This window comes from Pseudoliparis swirei, chromosome 2, assembly GCF_029220125.1.
Source record: "Pseudoliparis swirei isolate HS2019 ecotype Mariana Trench chromosome 2, NWPU_hadal_v1, whole genome shotgun sequence".
NCBI classification, from domain to species: domain Eukaryota; kingdom Metazoa; phylum Chordata; class Actinopteri; order Perciformes; family Liparidae; genus Pseudoliparis; species Pseudoliparis swirei.
The window spans coordinates 24363227-24390080 of NC_079389.1; the positions used below are offsets into that span (position 1 = coordinate 24363227).

General features: G+C 48.1%; 1 protein-coding gene across 10 annotated transcripts in view; it reads left to right on the forward strand.

Annotated features, from left to right (window-relative positions):
• Nucleotides 1-26854, forward strand: part of LOC130205291 (titin-like) — a 126826-nt gene that overhangs the window by 9121 nt on the left and 90851 nt on the right. For 3 of the 10 annotated variants that reach the window (XM_056432554.1, XM_056432580.1, XM_056432588.1), the window contains 32 exons: nt 90-788; nt 1179-1277; nt 1544-1921; nt 2389-2457; nt 2628-3656; nt 3882-3962; nt 9839-9910; nt 10101-10178; nt 10286-10381; nt 10796-10840; nt 11201-12808; nt 13242-13292; nt 13373-13768; nt 13848-14126; nt 14450-14719; nt 14811-14950; nt 15042-15168; nt 16077-16343; nt 16445-16711; nt 16874-17137; nt 17592-17731; nt 17880-18006; nt 18117-18383; nt 18520-18786; nt 18914-19180; nt 20228-20569; nt 21783-21925; nt 23998-24121; nt 24336-24602; nt 25410-25507; nt 25599-25767; nt 26493-26762. In XM_056432554.1, the coding sequence (XP_056288529.1) occupies nt 90-788; nt 1179-1277; nt 1544-1921; nt 2389-2457; nt 2628-3656; nt 3882-3962; nt 9839-9910; nt 10101-10178; nt 10286-10381; nt 10796-10840; nt 11201-12808; nt 13242-13292; nt 13373-13768; nt 13848-14126; nt 14450-14719; nt 14811-14950; nt 15042-15168; nt 16077-16343; nt 16445-16711; nt 16874-17137; nt 17592-17731; nt 17880-18006; nt 18117-18383; nt 18520-18786; nt 18914-19180; nt 20228-20569; nt 21783-21925; nt 23998-24121; nt 24336-24602; nt 25410-25507; nt 25599-25767; nt 26493-26762 (8796 nt within the window). The remainder of the gene's footprint in view (nt 1-89; nt 789-1178; nt 1278-1543; nt 1922-2388; nt 2458-2627; nt 3657-3881; nt 3963-9838; nt 9911-10100; nt 10179-10285; nt 10382-10795; nt 10841-11200; nt 12809-13241; nt 13293-13372; nt 13769-13847; nt 14127-14449; nt 14720-14810; nt 14951-15041; nt 15169-16076; nt 16344-16444; nt 16712-16873; nt 17138-17591; nt 17732-17879; nt 18007-18116; nt 18384-18519; nt 18787-18913; nt 19181-20227; nt 20570-21782; nt 21926-23997; nt 24122-24335; nt 24603-25409; nt 25508-25598; nt 25768-26492; nt 26763-26854) is intronic. The other 7 variants (XM_056432563.1, XM_056432613.1, XM_056432572.1 and 4 more) reach the window with 7 other exon arrangements.

Below are 26854 nucleotides of genomic sequence, written 5' to 3' on the forward strand. Positions count from 1 at the left end.
AACCGGGTTTTCTCAGCTTCAGTGTGGAAGCGATTCTTTGACTTTGTGTGTCCTGATTGTCTCGTCTCTAAACTAAATGTTGCTTTAAGTCCCTGAGGCAAAACCAGAGCCGCCAAAGATGCAGCCGGAACCAGCGGTAAAAAAGCCAGAACCAGAGGTTCGAAAAGTGAAACCAGAACCAGAAAAACCCAAACCAGAAGTCCGTAAACCCGAGCCTCTTGTAGCAAAGCCAGAACCGGCTGGCACGAAACCTGAACCTCTAGCTAAAAAACCTGAACCTGCAGTGGTCCAGAAACCTGAACCTGCAGTGGTCTCCAAACCTGAACCTGCAGTGGTCCAGAAACCTGAACCTGCAGTGGTCCAGAAACCTGAACCTGCAGTGGTCCCCAAACCTGAACCTGCAGTGGTCTCCAAACCTGCAGTGGACCAGAAACCTGAACCTGCAGTGGTCCAGAAACCTGAACCTGCAGTGGTCCAGAAACCTGAACCTGCAGTGGTCCCCAAACCTGAACCTGCAGTGGTCTCCAAACCTGCAGTGGACCAGAAACCTGAACCTGCAGTGGACCAGAAACCTGAACCTGCAGTGGTCCAGAAACCTGAACCTGCAGTGGTCCCCAAACCTGAACCTGCAGTGGTCTCCAAACCTGCAGTGGACCAGAAACCTGAACCTGCAGTGGTCCCCAAACCTGCAGTGAAAAAAGCTGAACCTGAAGTTAAAGTGCCAAAACCAGAACCTCCGAAGACCAAACCCGAACCGAAGCCTGCACCAAAGGACTCTCTTAAGAAAGGTATACACGTCTTGCGATGCGGCTCTGGAGTTTTCCTTAATCTTCTTAACTCCGCCATCCAACCTTAACATCTTCATCTTCACCTGTAGTGGTTTCATGCGTGCTTATTGAGCCTGTTTGTTGTTCTTGTGTTTGTGAGAGCAAACCAGTTCGTCCTCCTCGTAACCAGTCACTAAAACCCAAACCCCCCCATCCCTCTTCTCTCTTCCGTCTTCTCTCTTCCGCGGTGTTGCTTTGTTTGCTAACGTTAACCTGGTTTCTGCGATGTCTCCGTGAGGCTGCACGTCAGTCGGGTTTCTCTCGTCTCACTCGACAGAGTGTTTGGGTTTGTCCTCTAACACTCTTGGGTTCTTTGAGAAGCTTCTAATGTCTGAATGGTACTCTTTAAAGTTCCCGTCGAGGAAAAACTACCCGAGCCTCCAAAAGCAGCCAAGGTACCAGAAGCTTCCGCCGCTCCTCCCAAAGAAGAGCCGAGGCCGACCCAGAAAGGTACGGCCGTGGTCCCGATGGAGCTCTTTCCTGTTTCTTTGCTTTAAACCATCAGAGTGTAAACGATGTTACTTCCACACTAAATCTAATACTGAACGTGATGTTTATGAGGACCAGGAGGGGCTGTTGCTCCTCCTGGTCTTTTCTTCTGGTGCAGGAACATTCTCTTTGAGTAACGGCTGTGTTTGATTCTCTTTATCGTGCGCTAGCACATCTTCCTCTTCTTCATGTCTTGAGTCCTGTGTTTGTGTTGAACCCTCTTCAAGCTTTGAAGCCCAAACCTAAACCTGAACCAGTACCTCAGAAGGTGTTTGAGGAACCTGCTCAAATACCTGAAGCGGTACCTGAGAGACGGCCTCCAGCGGCAGAGAAGACCCCTGAGAGGGTCCTAGAGAAGGTTGTGGAGGAAACTCCAAAGAGGGCAGCGGAGGAGAAGGTAGCAGAGAGGTCTCCTCCTGAGGAGACACCTGAGGACCCTGCCCCGGTGTCCAAGAAACTACCAGAGACGATCTCTGTAGATAAAATACCGGAGAAGATACCTGAAGCTAAACCCAAGCCTGAAGCTAAACTCAAACCTGAAGCTAAACCCAAACCTGAAGCTAAACCCAAACCTGAAGCTAAACTCAAAGAAAGTCTTCCTAAAGGTACAGACCGAGGTCTACGGGAGGAGGACCTCACCTCCTTTATTGCTGTCTGTGTTGAGTTGTGTGAGTTACAGTTAGTTGTGACTGTTACTATAAATACTAATTCTAATTGTTAGTCACTTCATGGTGGCCCAATAAATGTAAATACCAGTTTAATAACTAAAGGGAAAGAGATCACTGAAGCAACAGAAAGATGAAGAAGCCTCAGACGTCATTATTAGATTATGTAGTTTGGCGACATCTAGTGGTAGAAACCAGAAAAACACGTTAAATCTTCTTTTACATCTGAACATGAAATATGATATTGAATGAAGTTTGAAGTGAGGTATTATCATGGGTCTAGTTTCAGCTGCTTTGATGTTAGCTGCTTATTTCTACAAGTGTGTTTGTTAAATATCTGAATTCTTTTCTTTTTTTTAAATAATCTTCTACGTCCTGGATTAAAAAACGGATTGATTATTTTAAAGAAATAGAAAGCAAGAAGCCTGAGAAGACTCTGCGCTCTGGAGAGAAGGCTGTGTCTCCTCCAGAACAAGGTAGCGCCCGTCTGCCACCCTGACGGAGTTCACCCCTCAGTAACTCCTGGTGGTGCTCCACCACCTGTAACCCATCTGTCGTCTCTTCCAACACTAATCTGTGTCTCTGTGTTCTTGTCCTCACCTCTTGGCGCCGCTGCATGACGCCTCTTCTTCATCACCTCTTAAAGGGACCACGGGTCTCGTGAAGATGGATCGACAGAGAGGAGCTCAGAAGGATCAGGAAGTGTTTTACGACGGGGAGGCGTGGGCGCACGAGGAGGAGGAGGAGGAGGAGGAGCACGCTGACGCGTCCTACGAGGACGACGTGGCTCCTCGGAGCGAGCCGGCGGCGTTGTCGTCAGGAGACTTCTCAAGTTCCACAGAGCGAGCCGGAGATCAGCGGTCTGAGCTGAGAGCTGAGATGTCTGTTACTGGCTCTTCAAAGAGGAAAGAAACCACTAAACACAAGAAAACAATAGAAACCATTGTTGTAGTCCAGGAAGCCGACAGAGACCGGGAGCTCCCGGCGCCGCAGGACAGAACCACAAGAGAGACGAGGGGAGACCAGGTCTTCATCAGGACCCTGGAGTCGCCCGGAGAGGTTCCCGACCTTCCAGTCAGACAGCTGCAGGAGCAGAAGGTCACAGAGGTCACAAAGGTCACAGAGACAGCCGAGACCAGCATGCACACAGAAAGCAGAGAGAGACAGGAAGGCAGGAGAACTACGACAGTTAAAGAAATAGAGTCAGAAACCACTGAGCCAGTTACGCTCAGTAGAAAGGTCTCCTACCAGGAATCAGTCCAGGTGATTTCAGGTAAACGAGAAGAGGAGGACAGTCGAGCTGAGAAGATCACGGTCCAGCAGACAGAAGTCACAGCTACAGACAAAGCAGCACTAGTCACTCGAGTGAGAAGGGTTGAAGAGAAAAAGAGTAGAAGAGAGGAAACGGTAGTTCAGCCAGCACCAGAGAAACAAGAGAAGTTCAAGTCTGTTGAGGTCATTAAGAAAGCAACAGCTCAAGAGGAGGTGACCCTCAGGGGAGCAGCAGAAGAGTCAGTAACAGACATCCGGCCCCAGAGGCCAGGAGGGATCCGACAGACGGAGTCTGACTTCAAAGTAGAAACCAAGAAGAAGGAGTTTAAAGATGAAGAAACAAGTCTTTTAAAGGGGGGAGCGGTGGAGAAGAGAAGGCTTTCCCCTCCAGCTGCTTCCAGAGGTACGGAGAGAGACGCTAACCTCTTGATCATGCCCTCTTTAACTTTGTCTTTGTTCCTTTTTGATGACCACCAGGGGGCGGCGTTTCATCAACACTTCCATGTTCTTTGTTTTACCATATTACATCACTCTTTGTTTTAAAAGGTTTCTTTTTTGTATACCTGTGATTTTAAGACTTTCTTCTCCTTGTTAACATCTTGCGTTAAACCCTCATTGTTCATTGAAGAAGCCGAAGTCGAGGCCGAGACGATTGTTGCGGCTCCGCCTCCTGAGAAACTGGAGATAAAAGGCAAAGGAGCGGAGCGAGGTACAACGACAGCACGTTCCCCCTCAGCTGCTTCCTCTTTCTTATCCGTCTGTCTGGTTTAACTTTTTGTGTCTGTGTTGTTGTCCTCCCTAATCTCTTGGTACCGCTACATGGTGCTTTCTCTTCACGCCTTTTAAAATCCTCAAGCGGCCACCACCGATCCTTCAAAGGCCGAGGAAAGAGCTTCCTCTGCAGAGACGCTCGAGGAAGAAGAAGATGAAGATGAAGATGAACCTCATCACAAGGACGAAGAAGAAATGAAAGCTTTGCAGCGAGAAGGGATTTTAAGTCCGATGGTAGAACCTGGTGAGGAGTCTGGAGTCAGTGGAGATTTACCTGTTACTGATGGTTTCAAGACGAAGGGTCCTCAAACTAAAGAACGACTCTTAGCGACAGGAAGTCACCGTGAGAGGAAAACAGCTGTGTCGGTTCAGCGTGACCCGACCAAACCAAAAGAGATTTCTGTCCAAACAAATGATTTAACAACAGCGAGCGTAGAAATAAAAGACATTAAAAAAGATACTAAAGTACATAAAGAAGCTTTTCTTTGTCTAGACATGTCAGTCAAAGCTGGGTCTGATGAGAAGCAGGTGGTGGAAGCAGAGCAGGAAGGTGTTATCTCTCAGGGACGAGAAGAGGGAACTGACTCATCAGTTACAGGATCTGTTTTGCCCAAAGTAGTTCCACTTAAAGACAAACGGGTCAAAGTCGGTCCGATGAAAAGAACAACAGAGATGAAATCCACCGACTCGGTTTCTTCTGCTTTAGAAGTCAGACACCCAGAATCCGTGTCGGGTGTAAAAACCCTTCAAAGCACTGAAGTCTTTTCTAAAGAGAAAGACATAGTGGATGAGGACCGAGTCAAAGCTGTTGTTAAAGACAATAGCGTCCAAGAAAAGACCAAACCAAGACAGAGTAAAGCTGACTCACAGTCCTGCTTTAAATCTGAGCAAGAGGGAGCCCCAAAGCAAACATGTGTCCCAGAACTAGATCCCACTAAAGCTCGGGACAGTGGTAGGAAAGAAAGAGCTGTTAAAGGAAAAGAGGATCTTCATGTTAAAGAAAGGGAACAAATGTTAAGAGAAACCAAAGACCAGCCAGCGAGGATAACTGAGGATAAACAGCTCTTAGTTACTGCAGCCGAAAACATCAAAACAGGACCAGAACAAAGTGAAAGAAAAGCATCAACTGTGAATGACATGAAACAATTAGAACCAGAACCTACGTTAGCCAGCACCAAAGAGACTAAAGAGGTTCAGTTAAAACGGGTCACAGGTAAAAGTCAAACATCTAGAACTGAAAAGGAAATGGAAACGGCTCAAATGGAAGAAGTTCCACTCAAATCTGAATCTAATATAGATGACGTTCAGTCGGAGGTCCGAGGAGATAAAACAAACACATGCATTCCCACCGAAGAGCCAAAAATAAAGAAGAGACATTTCAGAAAGCCTTCCATTGAGGAAAAAGAAAAGCCTCAGAAGCAGAGACGGCAAAAGCCGAGCGAAAGTAAAACTGATGATGTCCAGTCAAAGATTAGGGATGAAACTGATGAAGACACACTCAAGACTCGTATTAACGAAGCAGAGCAAGAACGAGTTGAAGGAGCGTCCTCGGTCTCTCCAGGGATCAGAATGACACCTAAAGAGTCAAGGATGGCAGATAGTCAGAAACAAGCTGACAGAAAGTCCTCAGTTCATCTGCTGAAGGATGCCACGCCATCAGAGCCAGATGTCATTGTTCAAACTGGTAGAGCTGCTGAAATCCCAGCAAAGCACAAGAACCCAGAAGACGTTCCACTGAAAGACGAAGTCGCGAAGAAGGAAACGAGACCGAGTGTCAACCAAACCGGTAAGAGTAAAGTCAAAGAAGTTCAGTTGAAGACCGACGAGCAACGAGATGAACTTTCTCCAAACGTCCAGCTGAATGTCGTCAAAGCCGAGGACAGACTCCCCAAAGCTTCTAAAACTGAGGAACAGGAACAGCGTGAAAGACCTCCACAAGAACCTCAACACAGACCTCAAAAGGTTTTGGTTGAACTAGAGCAGCTAACAGTCGGCAGAATTAAAGATACAACCTTTAGAGTCACTCCCCTCAACGAATCTAAACAAGGACTGATTGATAGAAAGGTTTCAGTTCAACCTTTAACCCTGGAACTAACTCCTGAAGAACATGCAGGAATCAGAGAGATGGCAGCAGTTGATGAGGAACTGGATTCCTTTGATGAAAAAGCTTCTGAAACTTCAATTACCCTGAAGAAGAGACAACCAAAGTTAGCTCAAATTAAAGAGGCGGCAGACAAACAAATCCCATCAAAGTCTCTCAAAGTTGAGCATAAAACAGAAAAAGTGACTCCTGTTGAAGATGGCGCACCAACAATAGCAGAACAACGTATTAAAAGAAAAGTATTGGATGCGTCTGAGGTTGAGGTACAAGGACCACACACAAAACATTTGGTGGAGCAAGATACTCAAAAAACAGGAAAGGAGGGAATTCCTGAGTCTGAAGTGAGACGCTCAAAGGAAGAAACACAGAAGATGAAGAGATTACCAAAGTTACCAAAGACTGGAGATAAAATAGATAAATCCCAGTCGGTTAGAAAAGAGCAAACTTCTCTGAATGAAGACGAGAAAACCAAACAGGAGAATCTGTTGAGGGCAGATGCTGCCAAACAAACTGGGCATGAAGAAAGAGCGAAAGGTGAAGCGCCAGTTTCTCTTCAGAAAGATGAAGCTCAAAGAGATAAAAGGCCAAAGTCAACCGAATGTAAAGAGATTACAGTTGAAGAAGTCACAGTTACAGATGAGTATGGTAGAGTTACTCCTTTAGAGGCCACAAGTATCCAATGGGAACAAGTAGAGGTAATGACAGCTAAAAAACATCCAACAGTAAAAGATGAAGATGTTCAAATAGATATTCCACAGAGGATGATCTCATCTGATGATGGGTTCAAAGACGTGTCTTTAAGAAAAGAAAAAGAGTTGGAAGGAGAAAACGGGTCCAACTTGATCCCAGTTCAAAGGAAAACAGAAAAAGTGTCTCCCGTTGAAAAGAAGAAGCTCAAAAAGCGAGAAGGAATTGCAATCACAGCCTCATATGCTGCTGAGCCAGAATTGACCTCTGAAGAGTCTGATGCTCCAGAACAATCAGGAAAGTCAGCAAAGACAGTTCAGCCAACAAGAGATTCAAAGAAAGACAAAACAGACCAATGTACTGCACTTGAAGAGATGAAAACAATGCAGAAAGAACGGGAAAGACAGGAAGAAGTAATACCTGAGATACGAGTAAGAGAAAAGAATCTGGATGATACCTCTCAAGACAAAGACCAGGCATTAGTCAAAACTCAAATGATTCTAGATGAAACTGGCAAAGTTTCTTCAACTGTAGAGACAAAACCACGAAGACATAAACAAATGCAAAAGACAGATCCAGTTTCAGCTCTACGAGACAAACCATCCGAAGAGGCAACAGCCGAAGAGACCAGATCCAAGACAGTGGTAGTACAACATGAATACAGTGGTACTACTCCACTGGAAGGAGAGGAAACCAAACAGCAACACGGTCAAATGAAGTCAAGGAAAGATGGAGATGCCTTATTAGACAGTTCCAAACACATTACAGTTAAACAAGTTCAAGAGAAACGTGAAGGAAAAATAAGTGTTTCAGATGTATCTCAACCAGAAGTAACACATGAGCACACTGTGACAGATAAACATCCCATAACGGACCAAACCACCACAGTTCTTTCAGCTGAGGAGGCGAAAACCAGACCGAAGCAAACTAAAACTTCAACAGCTGCTACTTCTGGAATGGAGGAAACAAAAGCTGGTACAGTGACAGGAAAAGATGAAGTCAAGAGGAAAGATGAGTTCAAACACATTTCACAAAAGAAAGAAGAACCCAGAACAGAGAAAGCACTGAAGTTTGACAAAACATCTATTGAGGATATCCAGAACAAAAAATACCATGAAGAGAAAAGCCAAAGGTTGGGCAGAAGTACAAAGACTTCCCTGAAGGAAGTGCAGTCCAAGACAGTCGTAGTACGAGATGACTACGGGAGTGTTACTCCTTTTGAAGCCACAGAAACTAAACCAGAACAAGTGGGAACAGCTTCAGTGGCACGTGTGATGGAGGTTGCATCTGAAAGATCTCTGATGGTGGCAGACGGAGATGTTAGAACAGAAACTCTCCGAAGGTACACTACCCCTGATGGGCAAATACAAGTTATTGAACAAGTCATGCCAAAACTAGACCTGGCCCAAGATCAAACAGGCACGGTTTCTGCCATTAGAGGTCAAGGAAAAGCCTCAGATGCATCTCAAAGAGAAGTCACATCTCTGATGCAGCAAGAAGCTCCAGGAAGACTTTCAGAACTGGAGAAAACCACCACAGTTCTTCAAGCTGAGGAGAAGCAAACCAAAGAAAAGACAACTGAAACCAAGACAACTGGGACTTCTGTAACCGACGCAGAGATTAAAGACCTTGAGTCAAATAAATCTAAACCACTAAAAGAGAAAGCAAAGAGGTTGGACAGAGTGCAGTCCAAGGTAGTGACGGTTAGAGATGAATATGGAAGTGTTGCTCCAATCAATGTTCTGGAAACTAAACAAGAACAAGTTGAAAATTCAGTTCCAGTGGCACCTGTGATGGAGGTTACATCTGAAAAACATCTCCAAGGTAAAGAGGGAGATGTTGAATCAGAATCCCTCCAGAGATTTGTTCTACCTGACAGGCTCGTAAAAGACTTTCATGAATCCACTGAGGTTCTCCTTGGAAGACATTCACAAAGTCCAGAGACCCCCAAGCAAAGGGTGGAAGCTTTAGCTGGAAAACAAGAGTTAGCCAATAAAGAAATCTCACCTCAATTTAATACTGAGGATCTAAAATCAGTAAAACAAAAACAGACTCAACAAAAGTCAGAAGTGACAGCTGTCACTCACCAAAAGATAGAAACAATATTAAGAAAAGACAAAGAGTTTCAAGATAAAGAAAAGGGAACGATCAAAGCCACCAGACAGGAACTAATCAGTGGAGATCAGTTAGCTGCAAACGAAAGGGATGAGAAAATGTATCAGGAGGTCGTTGATCAAGTGGAAGTCTCTGACAAAAACCAACCTTTAACGACAGAGTCAAAAGCCATTATTGAATTGATGCCCACGATCACAGAACCATCAGTAACAGATCAAATCCAACCAAAGAGAGCTGAGCAACAGACTCTGGAGGCTCTACAATACCAAGAAGCTGCTACCAGGAAACAGGAAGTGGAGCGGAGTCGTCTGAAAGCAGACGTCTCCGTCTCTCCTCTGGAGGCTGAACCGATCGGCCGGAGGAAGGGAGACGCTCAAGGGCTCCGGCCCGGCAAAGAAAGCAGGGTTCTATCTTTGGGACCAGAAGGGAGAGAACAATGTTCCAGAGGTATAGAAGATAGCGGTTGTTGTGTCACGAGCACGTGTTTGTGATCTGAGCACCAAGCGTCGTTGTGCACTTCATGGTGTAGACGCACTCTTTCACTGGATACCATGTCACATCACCCATGTTGTCTTCTTGCTCCCGTGAAGAGCCGTCACGCCGTCGCCCGAGACGCTTTCTTGTCACATGATGTCTAAACCAGCACAGTTTCATGTCGGGGTTTCCTCTTCACTCTTTCTAATTCTGTGTTTGTCGTGTCCGTTTACGTCTCACTGTACCTGTGTGTCTCCAGAGAAAGTGTGATGCACAGATCAGGAGAGGAGATCCTTCTTCCATCTGTAAACTCTCTTCCCACTCTGTCCACTTCTGGACCTTCTTGGTTCTCTTTGTTTCGTTTGGTCTTTGCATGGTTCGGTTTCAGCCCGGCCGTCTCAGTGAGGTTCTGATTGTCGTGTCGTTTCATTTCCAAGTTCCCGTGAAGGAGAAGGAGTCTCCAGCTCAAGTTAAAGAACCCCTGGTGAAGCCAGTTGCTCCTCCAGAAGGTACAACTTCTCTCTTCATTGAATGTGCTTCATGTCTGTGTTTCTGAAGGCGTTCGTAAAGGAACGTTCCTCTTGATCAAAGTACGAACATGATGCTGATGAACATAGAACAGCAATCTGAAGTTGCCTTGAAGCTCTCAGGCGTCTGTGTGGAGCTCTGTTGAAGTCCTCTACCTTTGTGTGCTTGAAGAGAGCAAACCACAGGCGGCTGTCAGAGTGCAAGAAGCTGGCAAGAAGACAGTTACTCCTAAAGAGGACGCAGCGCCAGGTATCCTGACGCTTCTTCCATCATTCACACCGACATCTTGTGCGTTCTTAAACATACATTTGGTGAAACTTCACAATACTTCAATTCCCTCTTTGTTGTACCTGAAGTCACGAAGCCAGAGCTCGTCGTAAAGACCAAAGAACCAGCCAGGAAGGTGGACGAAGGAAAACCAGCGGTGGTTAAAAAGATAACTCCTGAAGCAGGTAGAATTGATGAAGGACCGAGGATGAAACCTCCTCTTTGTTGCAGTAATAACCCCCCATGTGTTGTTGTTGTTGTTGTTGGTCGGTTTGATCTTCAGTTCAGTTGCTTTTCATGTTGTGCGTCTGATTCTTTGTCATCAATTAATTTATCCTGAACCCAACACGAGCATGCCACATTTGTCTTTGTTCGCTTAATCTCAGCTCGTTGTCTGTACTCATGACATCACTTCTTATGTCATTCCACTAACGGGACACCACGTTCCATCACTACGTCTTCCACACTCTGTGTTTTCAGTATTTACTGTTTACTGGATGTGTCTGGTAAGGTCTTTCCACTTCTGAATCGGTTAAAATGCTCTTTGCGACTACTAAACGACCTAATGAATAACTCTCTGAACTCTACTTCTGTATTAGATGAAACCAAAGGACCAGTCCAAGCACCAGGAGGAGTCAAGAAAGGTAAGAGCAAAGAGTACCACTCTCTTCCCTTCAGCACACAGTCAGCAGCTACACGAGTACACCTCCTGTACATACACCTGGTTGCATCAGGGAGATGAACACTAGTACCTCTGATTGGCTTATTACATTCTTCAAAACAATTTAATATATTGCATATACATAACAGGTGTTTCTGATGTTGTATACTATGGAAGTTGTCTTTTCTGGTCTCTTCTATGTCTGTTTTCGTTTCTGTTGTCTTGGATTATTTTTATTTTTCTCTTTTTCTAGTATGAGTTTATGCATCTGTGTGTATGTGTTTGTTTAAATGTTGTCGTCAGTTGCTTTTCAATTAGTAACGTCGAACCTTTGCAACCTTAGAAATTCTTCTGCAGAGAAAAAGTATTATTCACACGGAAGAGGAGGGTACGTTTGCGATTCCTACTTTGAGGAAAACTACCAGAGTGATAAAGGAAGTGGAAGAGGAGCAGGAGATCATCAAACTGAAGAAGATTCCATCAGGTACACCCCAAGAGACCGAAGAAGAGGAAAAACCCCAGAAGGTCACCAAGACCACCATATTTGATGTTGAGGAGCTGGTGCACAGAGAAGAGACGGTGGAGATGTCCGTCGCCACCAGGAGACCCGCGGAGGAGAGGAAACCTCGAGAGAGAGCCGATGTGGTGAAAAAGCCAGAAGTTGTGAAGCCGAAAGAGCAGGAAGAGAAAGAAGCTCCTAAAGATGCATGGACCCGCAAGAAGCCCGCTCCACCAGATGAGAAACCAGAAGAGAAGATCTCTATTAAGAAAACTCCCAGGGCACCAAAGGCAGAGGAAGCTGCTGCGCCGACTGCAGCCTTGAAGAAAGTGAAGAAATTGCCTTCAGATGAGCTGGAAGCAGAGTTAGTGAAACTAAAACCCTTTGAGAAGCCTGTTGAACCAGCTGAGGAGCCAGAGAAGGACAAGAAGGAGAGGCCCGACAGGGACACGGTCGCTTTCCAAAAGCTGGAGAGGATCCCCAAAGAGGTGGAAACCAAAGAATCTCCCAAGAAGCCGGAGAAGGCTCCTCCAGAGGTAAAGGAGCCAGCAGCCAAGGTGCCAAAGCCAGGAGATACTTCAGAGAAAGAGCCCAAGGAGGTCAAACTGCTCACCAAGGGGAAGAAAGTCCCACCGAAGGAACAAGAGACCGAGAGCGTGAAGCTGAAGCCCTTCTCCAGGCCTTCCAAAGAAGCTGCAGAGCCGGAGAAGAAACCAGCAGAGGAGAAGGAGAGGAAGCCCGCCGAGGAACTGCAGCGCCGCCGCACCAGTCCAGAGGATGAACCAAAAGAACGAGAGCCACAGGCGTCGCCGAAGAAGCCTGAGATCCCAGAACCTCCAGAGAAGAAGCCAGAGAAGGTGGTGGAGGTGGCTCCAGCAGAGAAGACGCTGCCGGTTCCTGTGAAGAAACCAGAAAAGGTTCCTGAGGAGCCCGAGCCTCCGAAGCTGAAGAAGGGAGTCCCACCCAAAGCTAAAGAAGAGCAAGAAGAAGTGCCTCTGAAGCCTTTGGAGCAGCTCAAGAAGGTGCAGCTGAAAAAGACTCCGTCTCCAAAGGTTGAGAAGCTTAAAGAAGCCGTCCCTGTTGAGAAGAAGCCCAGTGTTGATCACCTCAAGAGGATTCCTAAACCTGTGACGCCCAGAGACTCCGTGGAAGCTGTGACTCTCAAAAAGGTCCTGAAGAAGCCGTCACCAGAGGAGGCTGCAGAACCAGCGAAGCCCGGCAAAGGAAAGATCCCCCTGGGGAAGGAGGTCTCTCCTGGAGCCGTGCAGATGAAGAAGGTCGACACCCGGCCGGAGGAGGAGGTGGCCGAAGAGGAGGCAAAGGAAGAGGCGCAGCAGGAGGAAGAAGAGGCCTGGGGCTGGGAGCTGGTTCCCCGAGACAGTTACGGCTCTGAAGACTGGGAGGGTGAAGGGGAGGAAGGTGCTCTGGAGGCTCCAGGGGTCACCAGGAGAGGTGAGATGGTGGCGGCCCCCAAAGGGCTGAGAAAAACCATTTCCTCATGCTCCAGAATCATCTCTTCCCATTTCCACCATCATGCCTTCATCATAATCGCCTCTACGTCATCATATCTCACGTGTGATGCGATGTGTGCCCTCGTCTTCATGTCGGGGATCCTGTCCGTCAGAGCGTCTGGTCGTGTTCACAGCTTTCTGTCATTCTGTGATGTCATCTGTGTCTGTCAACGTCAGTCCAACATGTGTTCTGTCCCGTCTCTACGCTCTTGTTCCTTATTCCATCTCTCCATGGTGTACAATCAGTGTCAAGTCTTTTCATTGTTTCATATATTCACCATCGCTTCATATTCACGATCCATCCGAGCGGACGCCTCCCAGCACGTTGACATGTGATCACCGTGTCGGCCGACTCATTTGAACTGTTTCTGCAGAGGGACAACCGGCAGAAGAAGCAGGAAGAGGCCGGGGAAGAGGCCTGAAACGTAAGCCCCTTGTTTTAAGAAACCCTGTTTCCCCTTCTACTTCCCATCTAACGTCAACTGACTGTCTGTGATTGTTCCAGCCAAGCAGACCCCGTCCCCTGGAGAAGGAAGGGGCCGCGGCCTGAAGCCCGGTGGAAAAGGCCCTTCGCCGCCAGATGAACCCTTCGCGGGATTCAAGCTCAAAGCCGTGCCGCTGAAGTTCATCAAGAAGATTCAGAACATCATGCTGCAGGAGGCCGAGTCCATCGGCTCGGCCGCCGTGTTCGAGTGCGAGGTGTCGCCCTCCACCGCCATCGCCACGTGGATGAAGGACGACTGCAACCTGCGCGAGGACCCCAAACACAAGTTCACGTCTGACGGCAAAGACCGCAAGCTGAACATCATCGATGTGCAGCTGTCCGACACCGGGGAGTACACGTGCATCGCCAAGAACGCCGGGAAGGAGATATCCTGCACGGCCAAGCTGGTGGTGGAAGGTATTTCCATCTATAAGATGTTTGATGTTGTTACACCATACAGTCCATTGGCTCATTGTTCTGTGTTGTCCCGGTACAGAGCTCCCCGTCAAGTGGATCAAAGAGCTGGAGGAGGACACCTCTGCTCTGAAGGGTCAGCCTCTGTACATGACCTGTGAGCTCAACAAAGAGAGGGATGTGAAGTGGAAGAAGAACGGAGAGGTCCTGAAGAAACAGGCCGGGAAGGTTCAGATCAACATCATCGGGATGCAGCACGCCGTGACCATCCAGGGCACCACCCTGGCCGACGCCGGGCTCTACTCGTGTGAGGTGGCCAACCAGGAGGAGGTCAAGACTGCAACCAATGTCAAAATCATTGGTGAGCCAGACAGGAGGCATCGTAGGAAACACACAGCAGGGTTTAGAGCTCCCTGGGGCCACGTAGGGGCCCACGAAGGGGCCCATTCTGACTTCAAATCACATGTAATTCATAAGAAGCGTCACAATACACTGATGACACGTAACAACACATTTAAATTCTTCTGAACCATGTTCTCCATCTCGATGTCGAGAAGTAGATGTCAGCAAAGTTCAGATGATCAAATTCACTCCTTGGACAGATCAGGAGAACCTTTGCTGCTGTAACCCTGTAAACTGTTCCTATTGGTTGGTTAGTGACTCAGTAATGTTCTCTTCCAATAGAAATCATCAAGGATTGGATCGTGAAACCACTGAGAGACCAGCATGTGAAACCGAAGGCCGAGGCCACGTTCAGATGTGAGCTGTTCAAGGAAAGCCCCAACTGGAAGTGGCTCAAAGGAGAGACCGAGATCTCTCCTTCTGACAAGGTGGAGATCAAGAAGGACGGAAAGGAGCTGACGCTCACCATCAGGAACTGCCAGCCTGATGACGTAGCAGAGTACGCCATGGAGGTGGAGGGACGCGTCTACACGGCCAAGCTCACACTTGGAGGTTCATCCACCTACTTTCATTTATTTTAACATCTCACGGTTTATTGTCGTTTGGTTGATGCTCACGAGTTCTGATTGCACCTCCTTCTCAGAGCGGGAGGCGGAGATCCTGAAGCCTCTGGCCAGCGTCGAGGTGGTGGAGAAGGAAGACGCCAAGTTTGAGACGGAGATCTCTGAGGAGGATGTTGCAGGAGAATGGAAGCTCAAAGGAGAGGTGTTGACCAGATCCCCGGTAGGACTTCATGACCTCCTGTATTCCCACCTGTGTATGCTCAGTGTCATGACTGTCGAGTTTATATCAATGTGAATGTGCTGTTCACCAGATGTGTGACATCCAAATGGAGGGTGGGGTTCGTAGACTCACTCTGAAGAACTGCCAGGTGGACCAGGCCGGAGAAGTGTCCTACCAGGCTCTCAACGCCGTGACCAGCGCCATGCTCAACGTCAAAGGTAAGAAGACCTCCTGGTTCCCACCGGACCGCCACTTCAGGAGGTCAGCTGGCCAAATAAAGGTGTACGGTCTGTGGGAAACGAAATACAGCTTCATGGCACCTCAGAGCAGACCGTAGATCTTTATTTAGGAGAGTGGAGGAGCTCGATTCATTATTTGCGTCATCCTTTGAGACTTTATGCAAGAAGAAGAGGAGGAGGAGCAATCTCCTTCGTCCACAAGGATCCTGTGTGGTTGTTTGTGTTGTCTGTTACAAGGTAAATGTTCTCCTTGTTGTCTGTTACAAGGTAAATGTTCTCCTTGTCTGTTTCATGGTAAATGTTCTCCTCGTCTGTGAGCTTTGACTTGTTGCTGTTGGATCTCCGTTCGGTGGCCGGTGTATTTCAGCAGCTGGTGTTCATGGGTGGTGTCACTCCACCAGATGCTCATCACTGAGAGTTAGCAGCATCCTGGAGATCAAACTAGAGGAGACCTGAAGATGGAGGTTCTCGTCACATGGACGGACCGGTCCTTCCTCAGGATGGAAGCCCAAGTCGATGTTTGATGAAGACCCCTTGTTACCAGCCTTCGTCACATGGGGTCCTTCAACGCCCCAAAGCAGATCACGGGGATGCACAGCGACGTAGTTTTCCTTGGCTGAACCTCCACGACCTGAAGGTGTCTCCTCTAGGGTTCCTGTAGGAGACGATGCCGTTATCCCAGTGCACCGTCCATGAGCCTCCATCACATGCAGACCGCACAGGTTCCCTTTAGTATGAGTCCATGAAGGGAACTCCACGGTACACCGTCAAATGGCCCCCGGATGTAGACCGCTGTCCCTGTTGTTATTGTTGTCCTGTTCTTGTTGTTGTTCTTGTTGTTGTCCTGTTGTTGATGTTCTTGTCCCTGTGTCACTTTTTTATCCCAGAGATCGAAATGGACTTTGTTGTCCCGCTGAAGGACATTTCTGTGCCTGAGAAGAAGCAGGCTAAGTTTGAATGCTCCATCACGAAGGATGTCTCTAAGGTCATGTGGTACAGAGACGGCGACGTCATCACCACCGACCAAAAGTATGACATCATCGATGATGGAAAGAAGCACATGCTGATCATTAACTGCTGTGAATTTGACGACGAGGACGAGTACACCGTTGCAGTTTTGGGCAAAACGTCCGCGGCTCGACTCACGGTGACGGGTAAGTGCCGGGCCGCCGGGACTGGATCTTCTTTGTTCTGGCTCCACCGAGCCGCTCTCCAAACTAACTCGTATGGACGTGCTTCACTAAAACCGTTCTAGGTATCAGGCTCAAATTCATCTCGCCGATAAAGGACCAAACGGTGAAAGAAGGCGCGACGGCTCGCTTTGAGCTGGAGCTTTCTCACCGGGACGTCCCCGTCACCTGGTACAAGAACGACGTGAAGATCCACCCAAGCAGAACGGCGGTCGCCCACGTGGACGGAGAGAAACACGTTCTCGAGATGAAGGAAGTGACTCTCGATGATACTTGCCAGATTAAGGCGGAGGCCAAAGGAATTCCTTCCATGGCCAACCTTACGGTCATAGGTAACCCACCAGTACTCCACCTGTCTCCTGTGTGTCCTCCTCTTCCTGTCTGTCCCCCTATGTGTGTGTGTATATATGTGTGTAGTACACATTGTTGTCTACTACACACAGTTGTTGTATGTGTTGTTCATGGAGAGTCACCCAGGAATGTCCCTCTTCCAGAGGGAGATGCGTACTTCACAGTGAAGCTGCAGGACTTCACCGCGGTGGAGAAGGACCAGGTGGTTCTAGGTTGCGAGCTCAGCAAAGACGTAGAAGTCGTGTGGTACCACAACGAGGCCGAGGTCAAGACCTCCAAGGGGGTGGCCGTTAAGGCCGAGGGCAAACGCAGAACCCTCGTCATCAAGAAAGTGGGCGACGAAGACAAAGGAGCGTATGTGTGCGACTGTGGAACCGACAAGACGACGGCGACGCTGCACATCGAAGGTAAAGAATCAGTTTTAGGCAACTTGCCGCTTCTTGTAGCTCCATCTGCACCGCCTCCTAACCAGAACCTCCACACCCATCGGCAGCTCCTCCTAACACCACCTCCTCCCTCATCATCCGGCTCCTGTTGACCATCAGGGCTCTTGTAGTGTTCTGCCACCCGTCTGGGGGTCATGGGGGTCATGAGTCCTCGACCAGAACCGCCTCCTCTTTGGAGAAACTAACCCTTTATGGTTCTTCAGTATATTCTGAAGGACTGTGGCACCTCGGTCATCCAACGGGTCCATAAAGAACCCGTGGCTCCTCAGAGGGGTCATCTCGTTCTTTGTGGTCCGATGAAGAGGTTGCTCAATAAAGGAGGTTTCCTCAGTGTCTGTGCCCGTCTGTCGTCTTAAGTATGTGTGTTCACGTCACGTTCGTCTCGATGTGTTTCTTCCCGTCTCTTAAACGCCAGCTCGCCACATCAAGGTGGTTCGGCCGGTCTACGGCGTCGAGGTGTTTGACGGAGAGACGGCCCGGTTTGAGGTGGAGCTCAGCGAGGACGACGTCCACGGCCAGTGGCGGCTGAACGGAGAACTGCTCAGTGCCTCCGCCGTATGTCCTAAATCTTTGATTAAAGCCAGACGTGGTGACGTCGCATGTCTGATCTCTCGTTAGCTAATCGAATGGAAGCGGGCCGACCCGCGGTCCCTTTCCTTTGAGCCCTCTTTGTTGTTACTGAAAGTCTGTCGCTGGTCTGCAGGATGTTGAGATCGTGGAGGACGGCTCCAAACACACGCTGGTGTTGTACAACTGCAAAGTGCCTCTAACGGGCGAGCTGGCGTTTACCGCCGCCAACGCCAAGAGCTCAGCCAAGCTGAAAGTGAAGGGTGAGCGTCCTGGCGCTCGGGGTTCTCTCCTTGGAGCCCGCGGCAGTTCCTCTGAAAGTCTCCTGGTTGTGTCACCGCCGGTCGTACTGACCGTCTGTCTGAACCAACAGAGCTGCCCGTCACCTTCATCACGCCGCTGGCCGACGTGCACGTGTACGAAAAGGACGAAGCCAGGTTGGAGCTGGAGGTTTCTCGAGAGCCCAAAAGCTCCCGTTGGCTGAAGGGGTCTCAGGAGTTGTCCGACGACGATAAGTTTGAACTCCTGGTGGAGGGAACGAGACACACGCTCGTGGTCAAATCTGCCAAATATGAAGACGAAGCCAAGTACATGTTTGAGGCTGAAGATCAACGCACGTCTGGGAAGTTGATGATCAAAGGTAAATGGTGCGATGCGTTCAGGGCCTTTTGAACGCGTCGCCGCTGCAGCCTGACGGTGTTGATGTCTCGCTAACTGCTCCGACTCCCCGACGTGTGTGTGCATGTACACACACATATATCATTTGTGTTTGTCAGGTATTCGCCTCGAATTTATCAAGCCCATTAAAGACGTGACCGTGAAGGAGCGCGAAACCGCCGAGTTCAGTGTGGAGCTCTCCCACGACGAGATCCCGGTGGTCTGGTTCAGGAACGACGTCCGCCTGCACCCCAGCAAGCTGGTGCACATGTCGGACCAGGGCAAGGGCCACACGCTGGCCTTCAAGGAGGTCTCCATCGACGACACCTCCATGATCAAAGTGGAGGCCGCCGGCAAGACTTCCGAGGCCATGCTCACCGTGCTCGGTCAGTACCGCCGAGGTTCCCCGGCAATGACACCAAGACCTCAGCGAGGACTCCCTGATCCACGTGTTTCTAAACTGTGAGCTGTTTGTCGTTGTTGTTGTCGTCGTCGTTACGTATCTTCTTGCAGAGGGCGACTTGTACTTCTCGGCGAGGCTCCAGAACTACACCGCCGTCGAGAAGGACGAGGTGATTCTGTCCTGCGAGGTGAGCAAGGCCGGCGCCGAGGTCCGGTGGTTCAAGGGTGGAGACGAAATCTTCCCCTCCAAGAACATCCTCATCCAATCGGACGGCAAGAAGCGCACCATGGTGATCAAGAAGGCGGCAAAGAGCCACATGGGAGCGTTCACCTGCGACTGCGGCACCGACAAAACCTCCGCCGACCTGAACATCGAAGGTAATGCCTGTGGAGATGAGGCCCCTCCCCCAGACAGGACTGGCCCCGCCCACCGCCATCTGGCTGCTTCCCCTCCATCCTCCATCACTTCCTGTTTGTCTCCATCACTTTACTGTGTATAGGAACACGAATATGGACTCTGAAGTAATAATGGAGACACGAACATGTCAATGTCTCTTCACTCAGATGTTCATATGAGCGTTCATATACAACATATTAATACTGTGTGTTAATACAGAGGATTAATATTGCACTCATGTACATTTGTCTTTTTGATTATTTAAATTATCTAATTTTATTTTAATTTTATATTTTACAGCAATTGTAACCACTTTCACTGCTAAAAATATAAAATTTGACAGAAAATGAGATTCTAAAAAAACAGAAAGTTTGATGAGCGCAGAAAACAAAGAAGCAGTTTTTTGCTTGTTTTACATTACAGAGAAATATAGTTTGCTTCTTTCTGGTAGTTAAATGAACATAATTCATAAATGTCCTCTTAAACTTTGATAATTGAGACTTTTATAAATCACCTGCTGAAAATGTCTTTAAGTTACTTTTGTTTTCTACTTCTGAAAAAACTGTAAGTCGCTCTGAATGAGAGCGTCATCTGTGTCCACTGTAAACAGTGTCTTCACTTATTTGTGGTGTGTCTTTGTGTCTCTGTGGTGTGTCTTGGTATCTTTGTGGTGTGTCTTTGTGTCTCTGTGGTGTGTTGGTATCTTTGTGGTGTGTCTTTGTGTCTTTGTGTTGCGTCTTTGTGGTGTGTCTTTGTATCTCTATCTTCATGTCTTCGTATATTTGTGTCTTCGTATCTCTGCGTCTTCATGAGACGCAGTGTTCTTTGTTTCACTGTCTCTTCATGTCTTCATTTCGTTGTGTCTTTGTGTCTTCATCATGATTTTTTGCTTCACTGTAAACTTTGTTTCAGTTCTTTGTTTCACTGTGTGTCTGTGTATGTGTATATATGTATATATATGTGTGTGTTTTCTACGTCAGCTCCACCTCCTTCCTGTTGTCCTCTGACACTGTCCTAACCCTCTGCAGAGCGCGACATCAAGGTTGTGCGCCCGCTCTACAGCGTGGAGGTCACCGAGACCGAGACGGCCAAGTTCGAGACGGAGATCTCGGCCGAGGACCTTCACTCCACCTGGAAGCTGAAGGGAGAGACGCTCCACCCGTCTGCCGTAAGGCTCGATGAAGCGCCTCGTCGTGAGCTCCACCTGGAGACCAGCGCACTGAACCGTGGGCTTTGTTCTCAGGACGTGGAGATCAAGGAGGAGGGCGCCCGACACATCCTGATCCTCTTCAACTGCAAGAAGGACATGGCCGGGAGCGTCGACTTCTCTGCAGCCAACGCCAAATCTACGGCGCAGCTCCGGGTCAAAGGTGACACCGCACGAGCAACAGGCCATGAACACGAGTTCCTCCGAGTCCTCTTTGCACATTTAGGCCACAGAGAAGACAAATTAATCCAGCACGCGTTCAGAATTTGCAGTTTAAAAGTGTTTAAAATGTTCGCTATAAATCTGTTGAGTAGAACAGTTAATGTGTGAATAAATAAGTTTGAGGTTTGGCGATTTCGATGCGAAGCTAGGCTAACGGATCATCTACAAGCTAAACCGTTAAATATTGTTTTCAGTTGTTTAAAAAAAATATTTTTTTCCTTCTAATTATGATACATTTCATGTTGATTGAGAATAAAAATCATCATTTAAATACAATGAAAAAAACTAAAGAGTTACAAGGTAAACTTTTATCTTGTTAAATATATTATATATTATTAATATATATTCAGCCTCTGAGGGGAAACGATCTCTTCATTCATTTAACTTTAATTTAATCAACTGGAGTTTATGACACTATATTTAGATTTACAACCATTTAAACCTTTTAGGGACAAAATAATTCAATTATGGCGACGAGGGCGGGAGGAGTAATATAATCACAAGATTAAAGATTTAGTAAAACAACATGTTCAGTATTTAGTTCTGAAGATGAACGAAAAGCACGACTCGCACTGAAGCTCCTTCTCTAAATAATTAGTGACATCTTTACGGCTTCATAACGTCAACAACCAGAGTTCAGTTACTTCTGGTCCCTCGAGCTGCCGTGGTCACGGCTCTGACTCGTGGATCCAAAGCTCTGGTTCCCTTCCCTCCGAGGAGGAGGAGGTGTTGCGTAACTCGTGCCGGGAGCTCCGCATTCTCCTTTTCCAGGAAATATTTCAGGCCATTGATTGACAGGAGCAGATTGAAATCCCCCCGAGGGCTCCGGCGGTGGTGGGCTCTCGGCCAATAGGGTCCCTCGGTTATTTTAGAAGCCGCACACCTTATGTAGAGCGCGGTGGCGGTGATTGGCAGCGGGCGGGACGCGACCCCGGCCCTCACTGGTTCCTGCAGGTCGCATGCTAATGAGCCGCCCCCCAGTGCCGCGTCCCCGAGAGGCGGCGTCCAGTTGTCCCGAGGCGTCCAGCGTCCGGCCCGCAGCGCGACCATGAGGACCGGAACCTCTGAGGATTAACCGCTTCTACCTGGACTCCGTGGATCTAGTGAGCTGTTTCAGGGGCGGGGACTAATCATGTCTTCTCCCCAATCCAAAGCCCGGGTGGTCGGCCTGGCGAGAGCCCTGAACGACGCCACGGTGACGGCGGGCGAGACCGCCACCTTCGAGTGCGAGCTGTCCTACGAGGGCATCGCCGTCGAGTGGTTCCTGGCGGGGGCCAAGGTGGAGCCCGGCGACAGAGTAAGTCCTCAATCCATTCACTTCCTGACACACCTGTTGGCATGCAGACCCTCCTGGGGGTCCCGGCCCGGAGCCCGTGGACACAATGTCCAGGTCCTCGGGCCCTGCGGCTCTGGCCCGTCTGCATATAAGGGCCTCTGCTGCAGGTCCGGGATTTCAGCCGAGCACTCGATCCCGGGCCTGAGGGCCCGCCGGCCCGAGGCTTTTCTGCCCCGCAAGCGTTTCCTGGGTTATTTTTACCGCCGGCGGGGCCCGAGGCTGCGGGGGGGCAACAGGAGACGTGTGACAGCTCCGCTGGTTTCACCGTTCCCCCCCGAGGCCGCGAGGCAGAACGAACCTGATGATCAGACCCAGAGGTGTGAGGTGGAGTCTCTCTGACGTCCACTGAGCCAGGACAACAGAAACTAGCTGTTTGTTGTTTACTGTTGTTTACTCAGTGAAGTGATGAAGAGATTTAACCAAAGATTCATGAGACCAACGTAAAGTTAAGCATTCGTTGCCGTCATAAACATTTAAATGTAGTCTGTATTGATGTTTACAAGAGCTTCAGCACACCAATACAACAATACGCCCCCATCAAAGTCTGGGATGTAAACATCGAGAACAAAGAATCAAAGGAGGTTTTTATCATAATAATTGACTCTTTATTTAAAACCCAATAATAGAAACATCCTCTTATTTTCACTTCATCTGTCCTGAAGAAGATTAATGTTAAAATTTAAAATGATCAATGGAAAAAATATTTAAGGAAATGTAATATTATAAGAAACACAGATAAATTGTTGTTGTTATTCTTTTGTTATCGTTGAGATTAAGGAAGAATTGCCGATTTCACAGCCACTAAATGTTTGAGCCCTCGGGGGTTATGTTTCTGTGGGTGTGAAATACAGCCGTGGTGTCAAAGATCACGCTGTTTAAATCGGGGCGGCGGAGCAGCTGCCGGCCTCGCTCCAGCTGTCAGAGCTCCGCTGACGCTGCAAGCCGAGTCCGGAGACCCACACTGTGCTCCCTCTGCGTCTCGTTGACCTCGCAGGCAACGCTCAGGGATGAAAAACAGCGTGATATGACTAAAGACACCTGCCATCACGAACACACCTCTGACTCTTGTCTCTGTAACACAATGCTCAGGCTCTCTGAGTCCACTGTAGACCTGACGGGTCAACCATCAGCATGTTGAAGGAAACCTGTCAGACGGTGCTCCTGGATTACCAATCCCACAGTCTGACTCACCGTGCGTGCATTAAGTAGTCCTGACAGATACCGTTTGGGGAATAGTGGTTCAAGGGACTTAGATTCTGTAGAACCTACAGGTGGTGTTCTGGACAGGCAAACCCTCTGAAGGACTGACTCTGAACCTGACAGGTGGTTAAACCCTAGTTATGACTCGTATGAACCTGACAGGTGGTGTTCAGGGCAGGTTAAACCCTAGTTATGACTCGTATGAACCTGACAGGTGGTGTTCAGGGCAGGTTAAACCCTAGTTATGACTCGTATGAACCTGACAGGTGGTGTTCAGGGCAGGTTAAACCCTAGTTATGACTCGTATGAACCTGACAGGTGGTGTTCAGGGCAGGTTAAACCCTAGTTATGACTCGTATGAACCTGACAGGTGGTGTTCAGGGCAGGTTAAACCCTAGTTATGACTCGTATGAACCTGACAGGTGGTGTTCAGGGCAGGTTAAACCCTAGTTATGACTCGTATGAACCTGACAGGTGGTGTTCAGGGAAGGTTAAACCCTAGTTATGACTCGTATGAACCTGACAGGTGGTGTTCAGGGCAGGTTAAACCCTAGTTATGACTCGTATGAACCTGACAGGTGGTGTTCAGGGAAGGTTAAACCCTAGTTATGACTCGTATGAACCTGACAGGTGGTGTTCAGGGCAGGTTAAACCCTAGTTATGACTCGTATGAACCTGACAGGTGGTGTTCAGGGAAGGTTAAACCCTAGTTATGACTCGTATGAACCTGACAGGTGGTGTTCAGGGAAGGTTAAACCCTAGTTATGACTCGTATGAACCTGACAGGTGGTGTTCAGGGCAGGTTAAACCCTCCTCTTCACTCCATTCAACAGGTGGTGCTGAAGGCGGAGGCTAAAGTCCACAGTTTGACTCTGAGGGACGTTCGTCTGAATGAAGCCGGACAAGTTAAACTCACCGCCAAAGACTTCCAGACTGACGCCAACCTCATCGTCAAAGGTAAGAGCTACTGGTTCTACTGGTTCTACTGGACTCTGATACCTCTACTGGTTCTACTGGACTCTGATGCCTCTACTGGTTCTACTGGACTGTGTTGACTACTGGTTCTACTGGACTCTGATGACTCTACTGGTTCTACTGGACTCTGATGACTCTACTGGTTCTACTGGACTGTGATGCCTCATAACAAACCTTAACGGCTGTGTGTGTGCAGAGCCGGCGGTGGAGTTCTCCAAGCCTCTGGAGGACCAGACGGTGGAGGAGGAGGCGACCGCCACGCTGGAGTGTGAGGTCTCCAGAGAGAACGCAGAGGTCCGCTGGTTCAGAGACGGGCAGGAGGTCAGGAAGACCAAGAAGTACGAGATGATCGTGGACGTCTACAAGAGGGCGCTGGTGATCCACGACTGCTCGATGGACGACTCCAAGACCTACGCCTGTGACGCCAAGGACTTCAAGACCTCCTGCTTCCTCAACGTGGAGCGTGAGTACAGCTGGAGGACAGATGGAGAAGAGTTAAGGAACCTGTTGAGGATCAAGGGACTCACTACAGGAACCACTTCAATGTCCTGGTTCAGGACCAGAGCCCTCAAGGCTTACAGCCTCTTTTAGATTTAAGGAACTTTAAAGAAGAGTTGAGGAACCTTCAAGAAAACAGAAAAGTTAAGAGTCAAGAATAAATATAATACTTCTATAAAAGCTAAAAGACCCTTTAAGAGTTAAGGAACCCTGAATGCGACGTCAGGAACCCTGAGGACCACTTTAGGGACTCTTTCGTTAAAGTTAAGGAACCCTCTGTAACATCATGTTCCTCTAATGGGACCGGGTCTTGGGTTGGAAGGGTACCTTTGATGGCCGTCTCCTTGGGGAACCCTGAGGTGTTCCCAGGCCCGAGAAGTCCAACCCCAACCAGTTGGACTGAAAACCCCCTGGTGCTGCTGAAGGTTCTGGGGGAACCAATAGAACCAAATCATCCCCATAGAGACGAGACGCAACCCCCCGGATGACTCATAACGAATCCCTAAAGATCTTAAGAAACCCCGTATGAGAGTTCATGGAGCTCACCGCGAGAGGTCAGGACACCATTGAAGATAAAAGTCACGTTTTATATTATAAACCACTATTTATAATAAAGAAACCCTCAACACACAGATTGGAAGTCGAGTTAGTTGAGTTAAGGAACCCACATGAAGGCCTAAAGACCGTGTATAGGACAAAGAATACTTATATGATGATGATGATGATGATGATAATGATGATGATGATGAAGAATCTCCCCGTGTCACCACAGCTAAACACATCGAGTTCTCGAAGCCTCTCCGTGACGTGGAGGTAAAAGAAAAGGAATCTGCCAGGTTTGAATGTGAAGTGTCCAGAGAGGACGTCAAGGTGAGTTTGTGTGTGGTGAAGTAAGAGTGACGGGAAGGTGGAGGTGCTTTTGGGGTTCCGTGAACCCCTAACCCTCTCGGGTCTCGTGCAGGTCCGCTGGTTCAAAGACGGAAGTGAAATCAGAAAGGGGAAGAAGTACGAAATCATCGCTCAAGGTCGCCAACACGTCCTCATCGTCCACAAGTCCGTGTTCGACGACGAGGCGGAATACGAATGTGACGCCAAGACGGCCAAGTCCTGCGGCATGCTGACCGTCATCGGTGAGAGTCTATGACGTGGAAAACATGGTTATAACACGAAAACATGGTTATAACACGAAAACATTGTGTTATAACATGAAAACATGGTTATAACATGAAAACATTGTGTTATAACATGAAAACATGGTTATAACACGAAAACATTGTGTTATAACATGAAAACATGGTTATAACATGAAAATATTGTGTTATAACATGAAAACATTGTGTTATAACATGAAAACATGGTTATAACATGAAAACATGGTGTTATAACATGAAAACATTGTGTTATAACATGAAAACATGGTTATAACACGAAAACATTGTGTTATAACATGAAAACATGGTTATAACATGAAAACATTGTTATAACATGAAAACATGGTTATAACATGAAAACATTGTGTTATAACATGAAAACATGGTTATAACATGAAAACATTGTGTTATAACATTCATATATTGTGTTATAACATGAAAACATTGTGTTATAACTTATAACATGAAAACATTGTGTTATAACTTGAACACATTGTGTTTATCTGTTATAACTTTAAAACATCTTGTTTTAAGATGTTTTAACATCAAGAGTTGAACGCTACACTAGATGGTACATCAGCTGACTGTTCCTCAGTCTTTCTAGTATCTGTTACTCGTGGTGACAGAGGAGATGTTGAGACCTGTTGCTCAGTGCTCAGAAGCTCTCAGAAGGCTTCCTGACGTCTGCTCCTCCCTCCTCACAGAGGAGGAGACCCGGTTCAGCAAGAACCTGTCCAACGTGGAGGGCACGGAGACGGACAGCGTGAAGCTGATCTGCGAGGTGTCCAAACCCGGCGCCGAGGTCACCTGGTACAAAGGAGACGAGGAGCTGCCGGAGGGCGGCCGCTACGAGCACATCGTGGACGGCAAGAGGAGGATCCTCCTCGTCCAGGACCTGAAGATGAGCGACGCCGGAGACTACCACTGCAAGCTGAGCCCCGGCATCAAGACCTCCGGCAGCCTCAAGATCAACGGTGAACACCGGTCACTTCCCAGAGAACAGTTAATGTTTCATACAGATTACAAAGAGAAGAAGCTGCACATTTTATAGAACACAAATTAATGA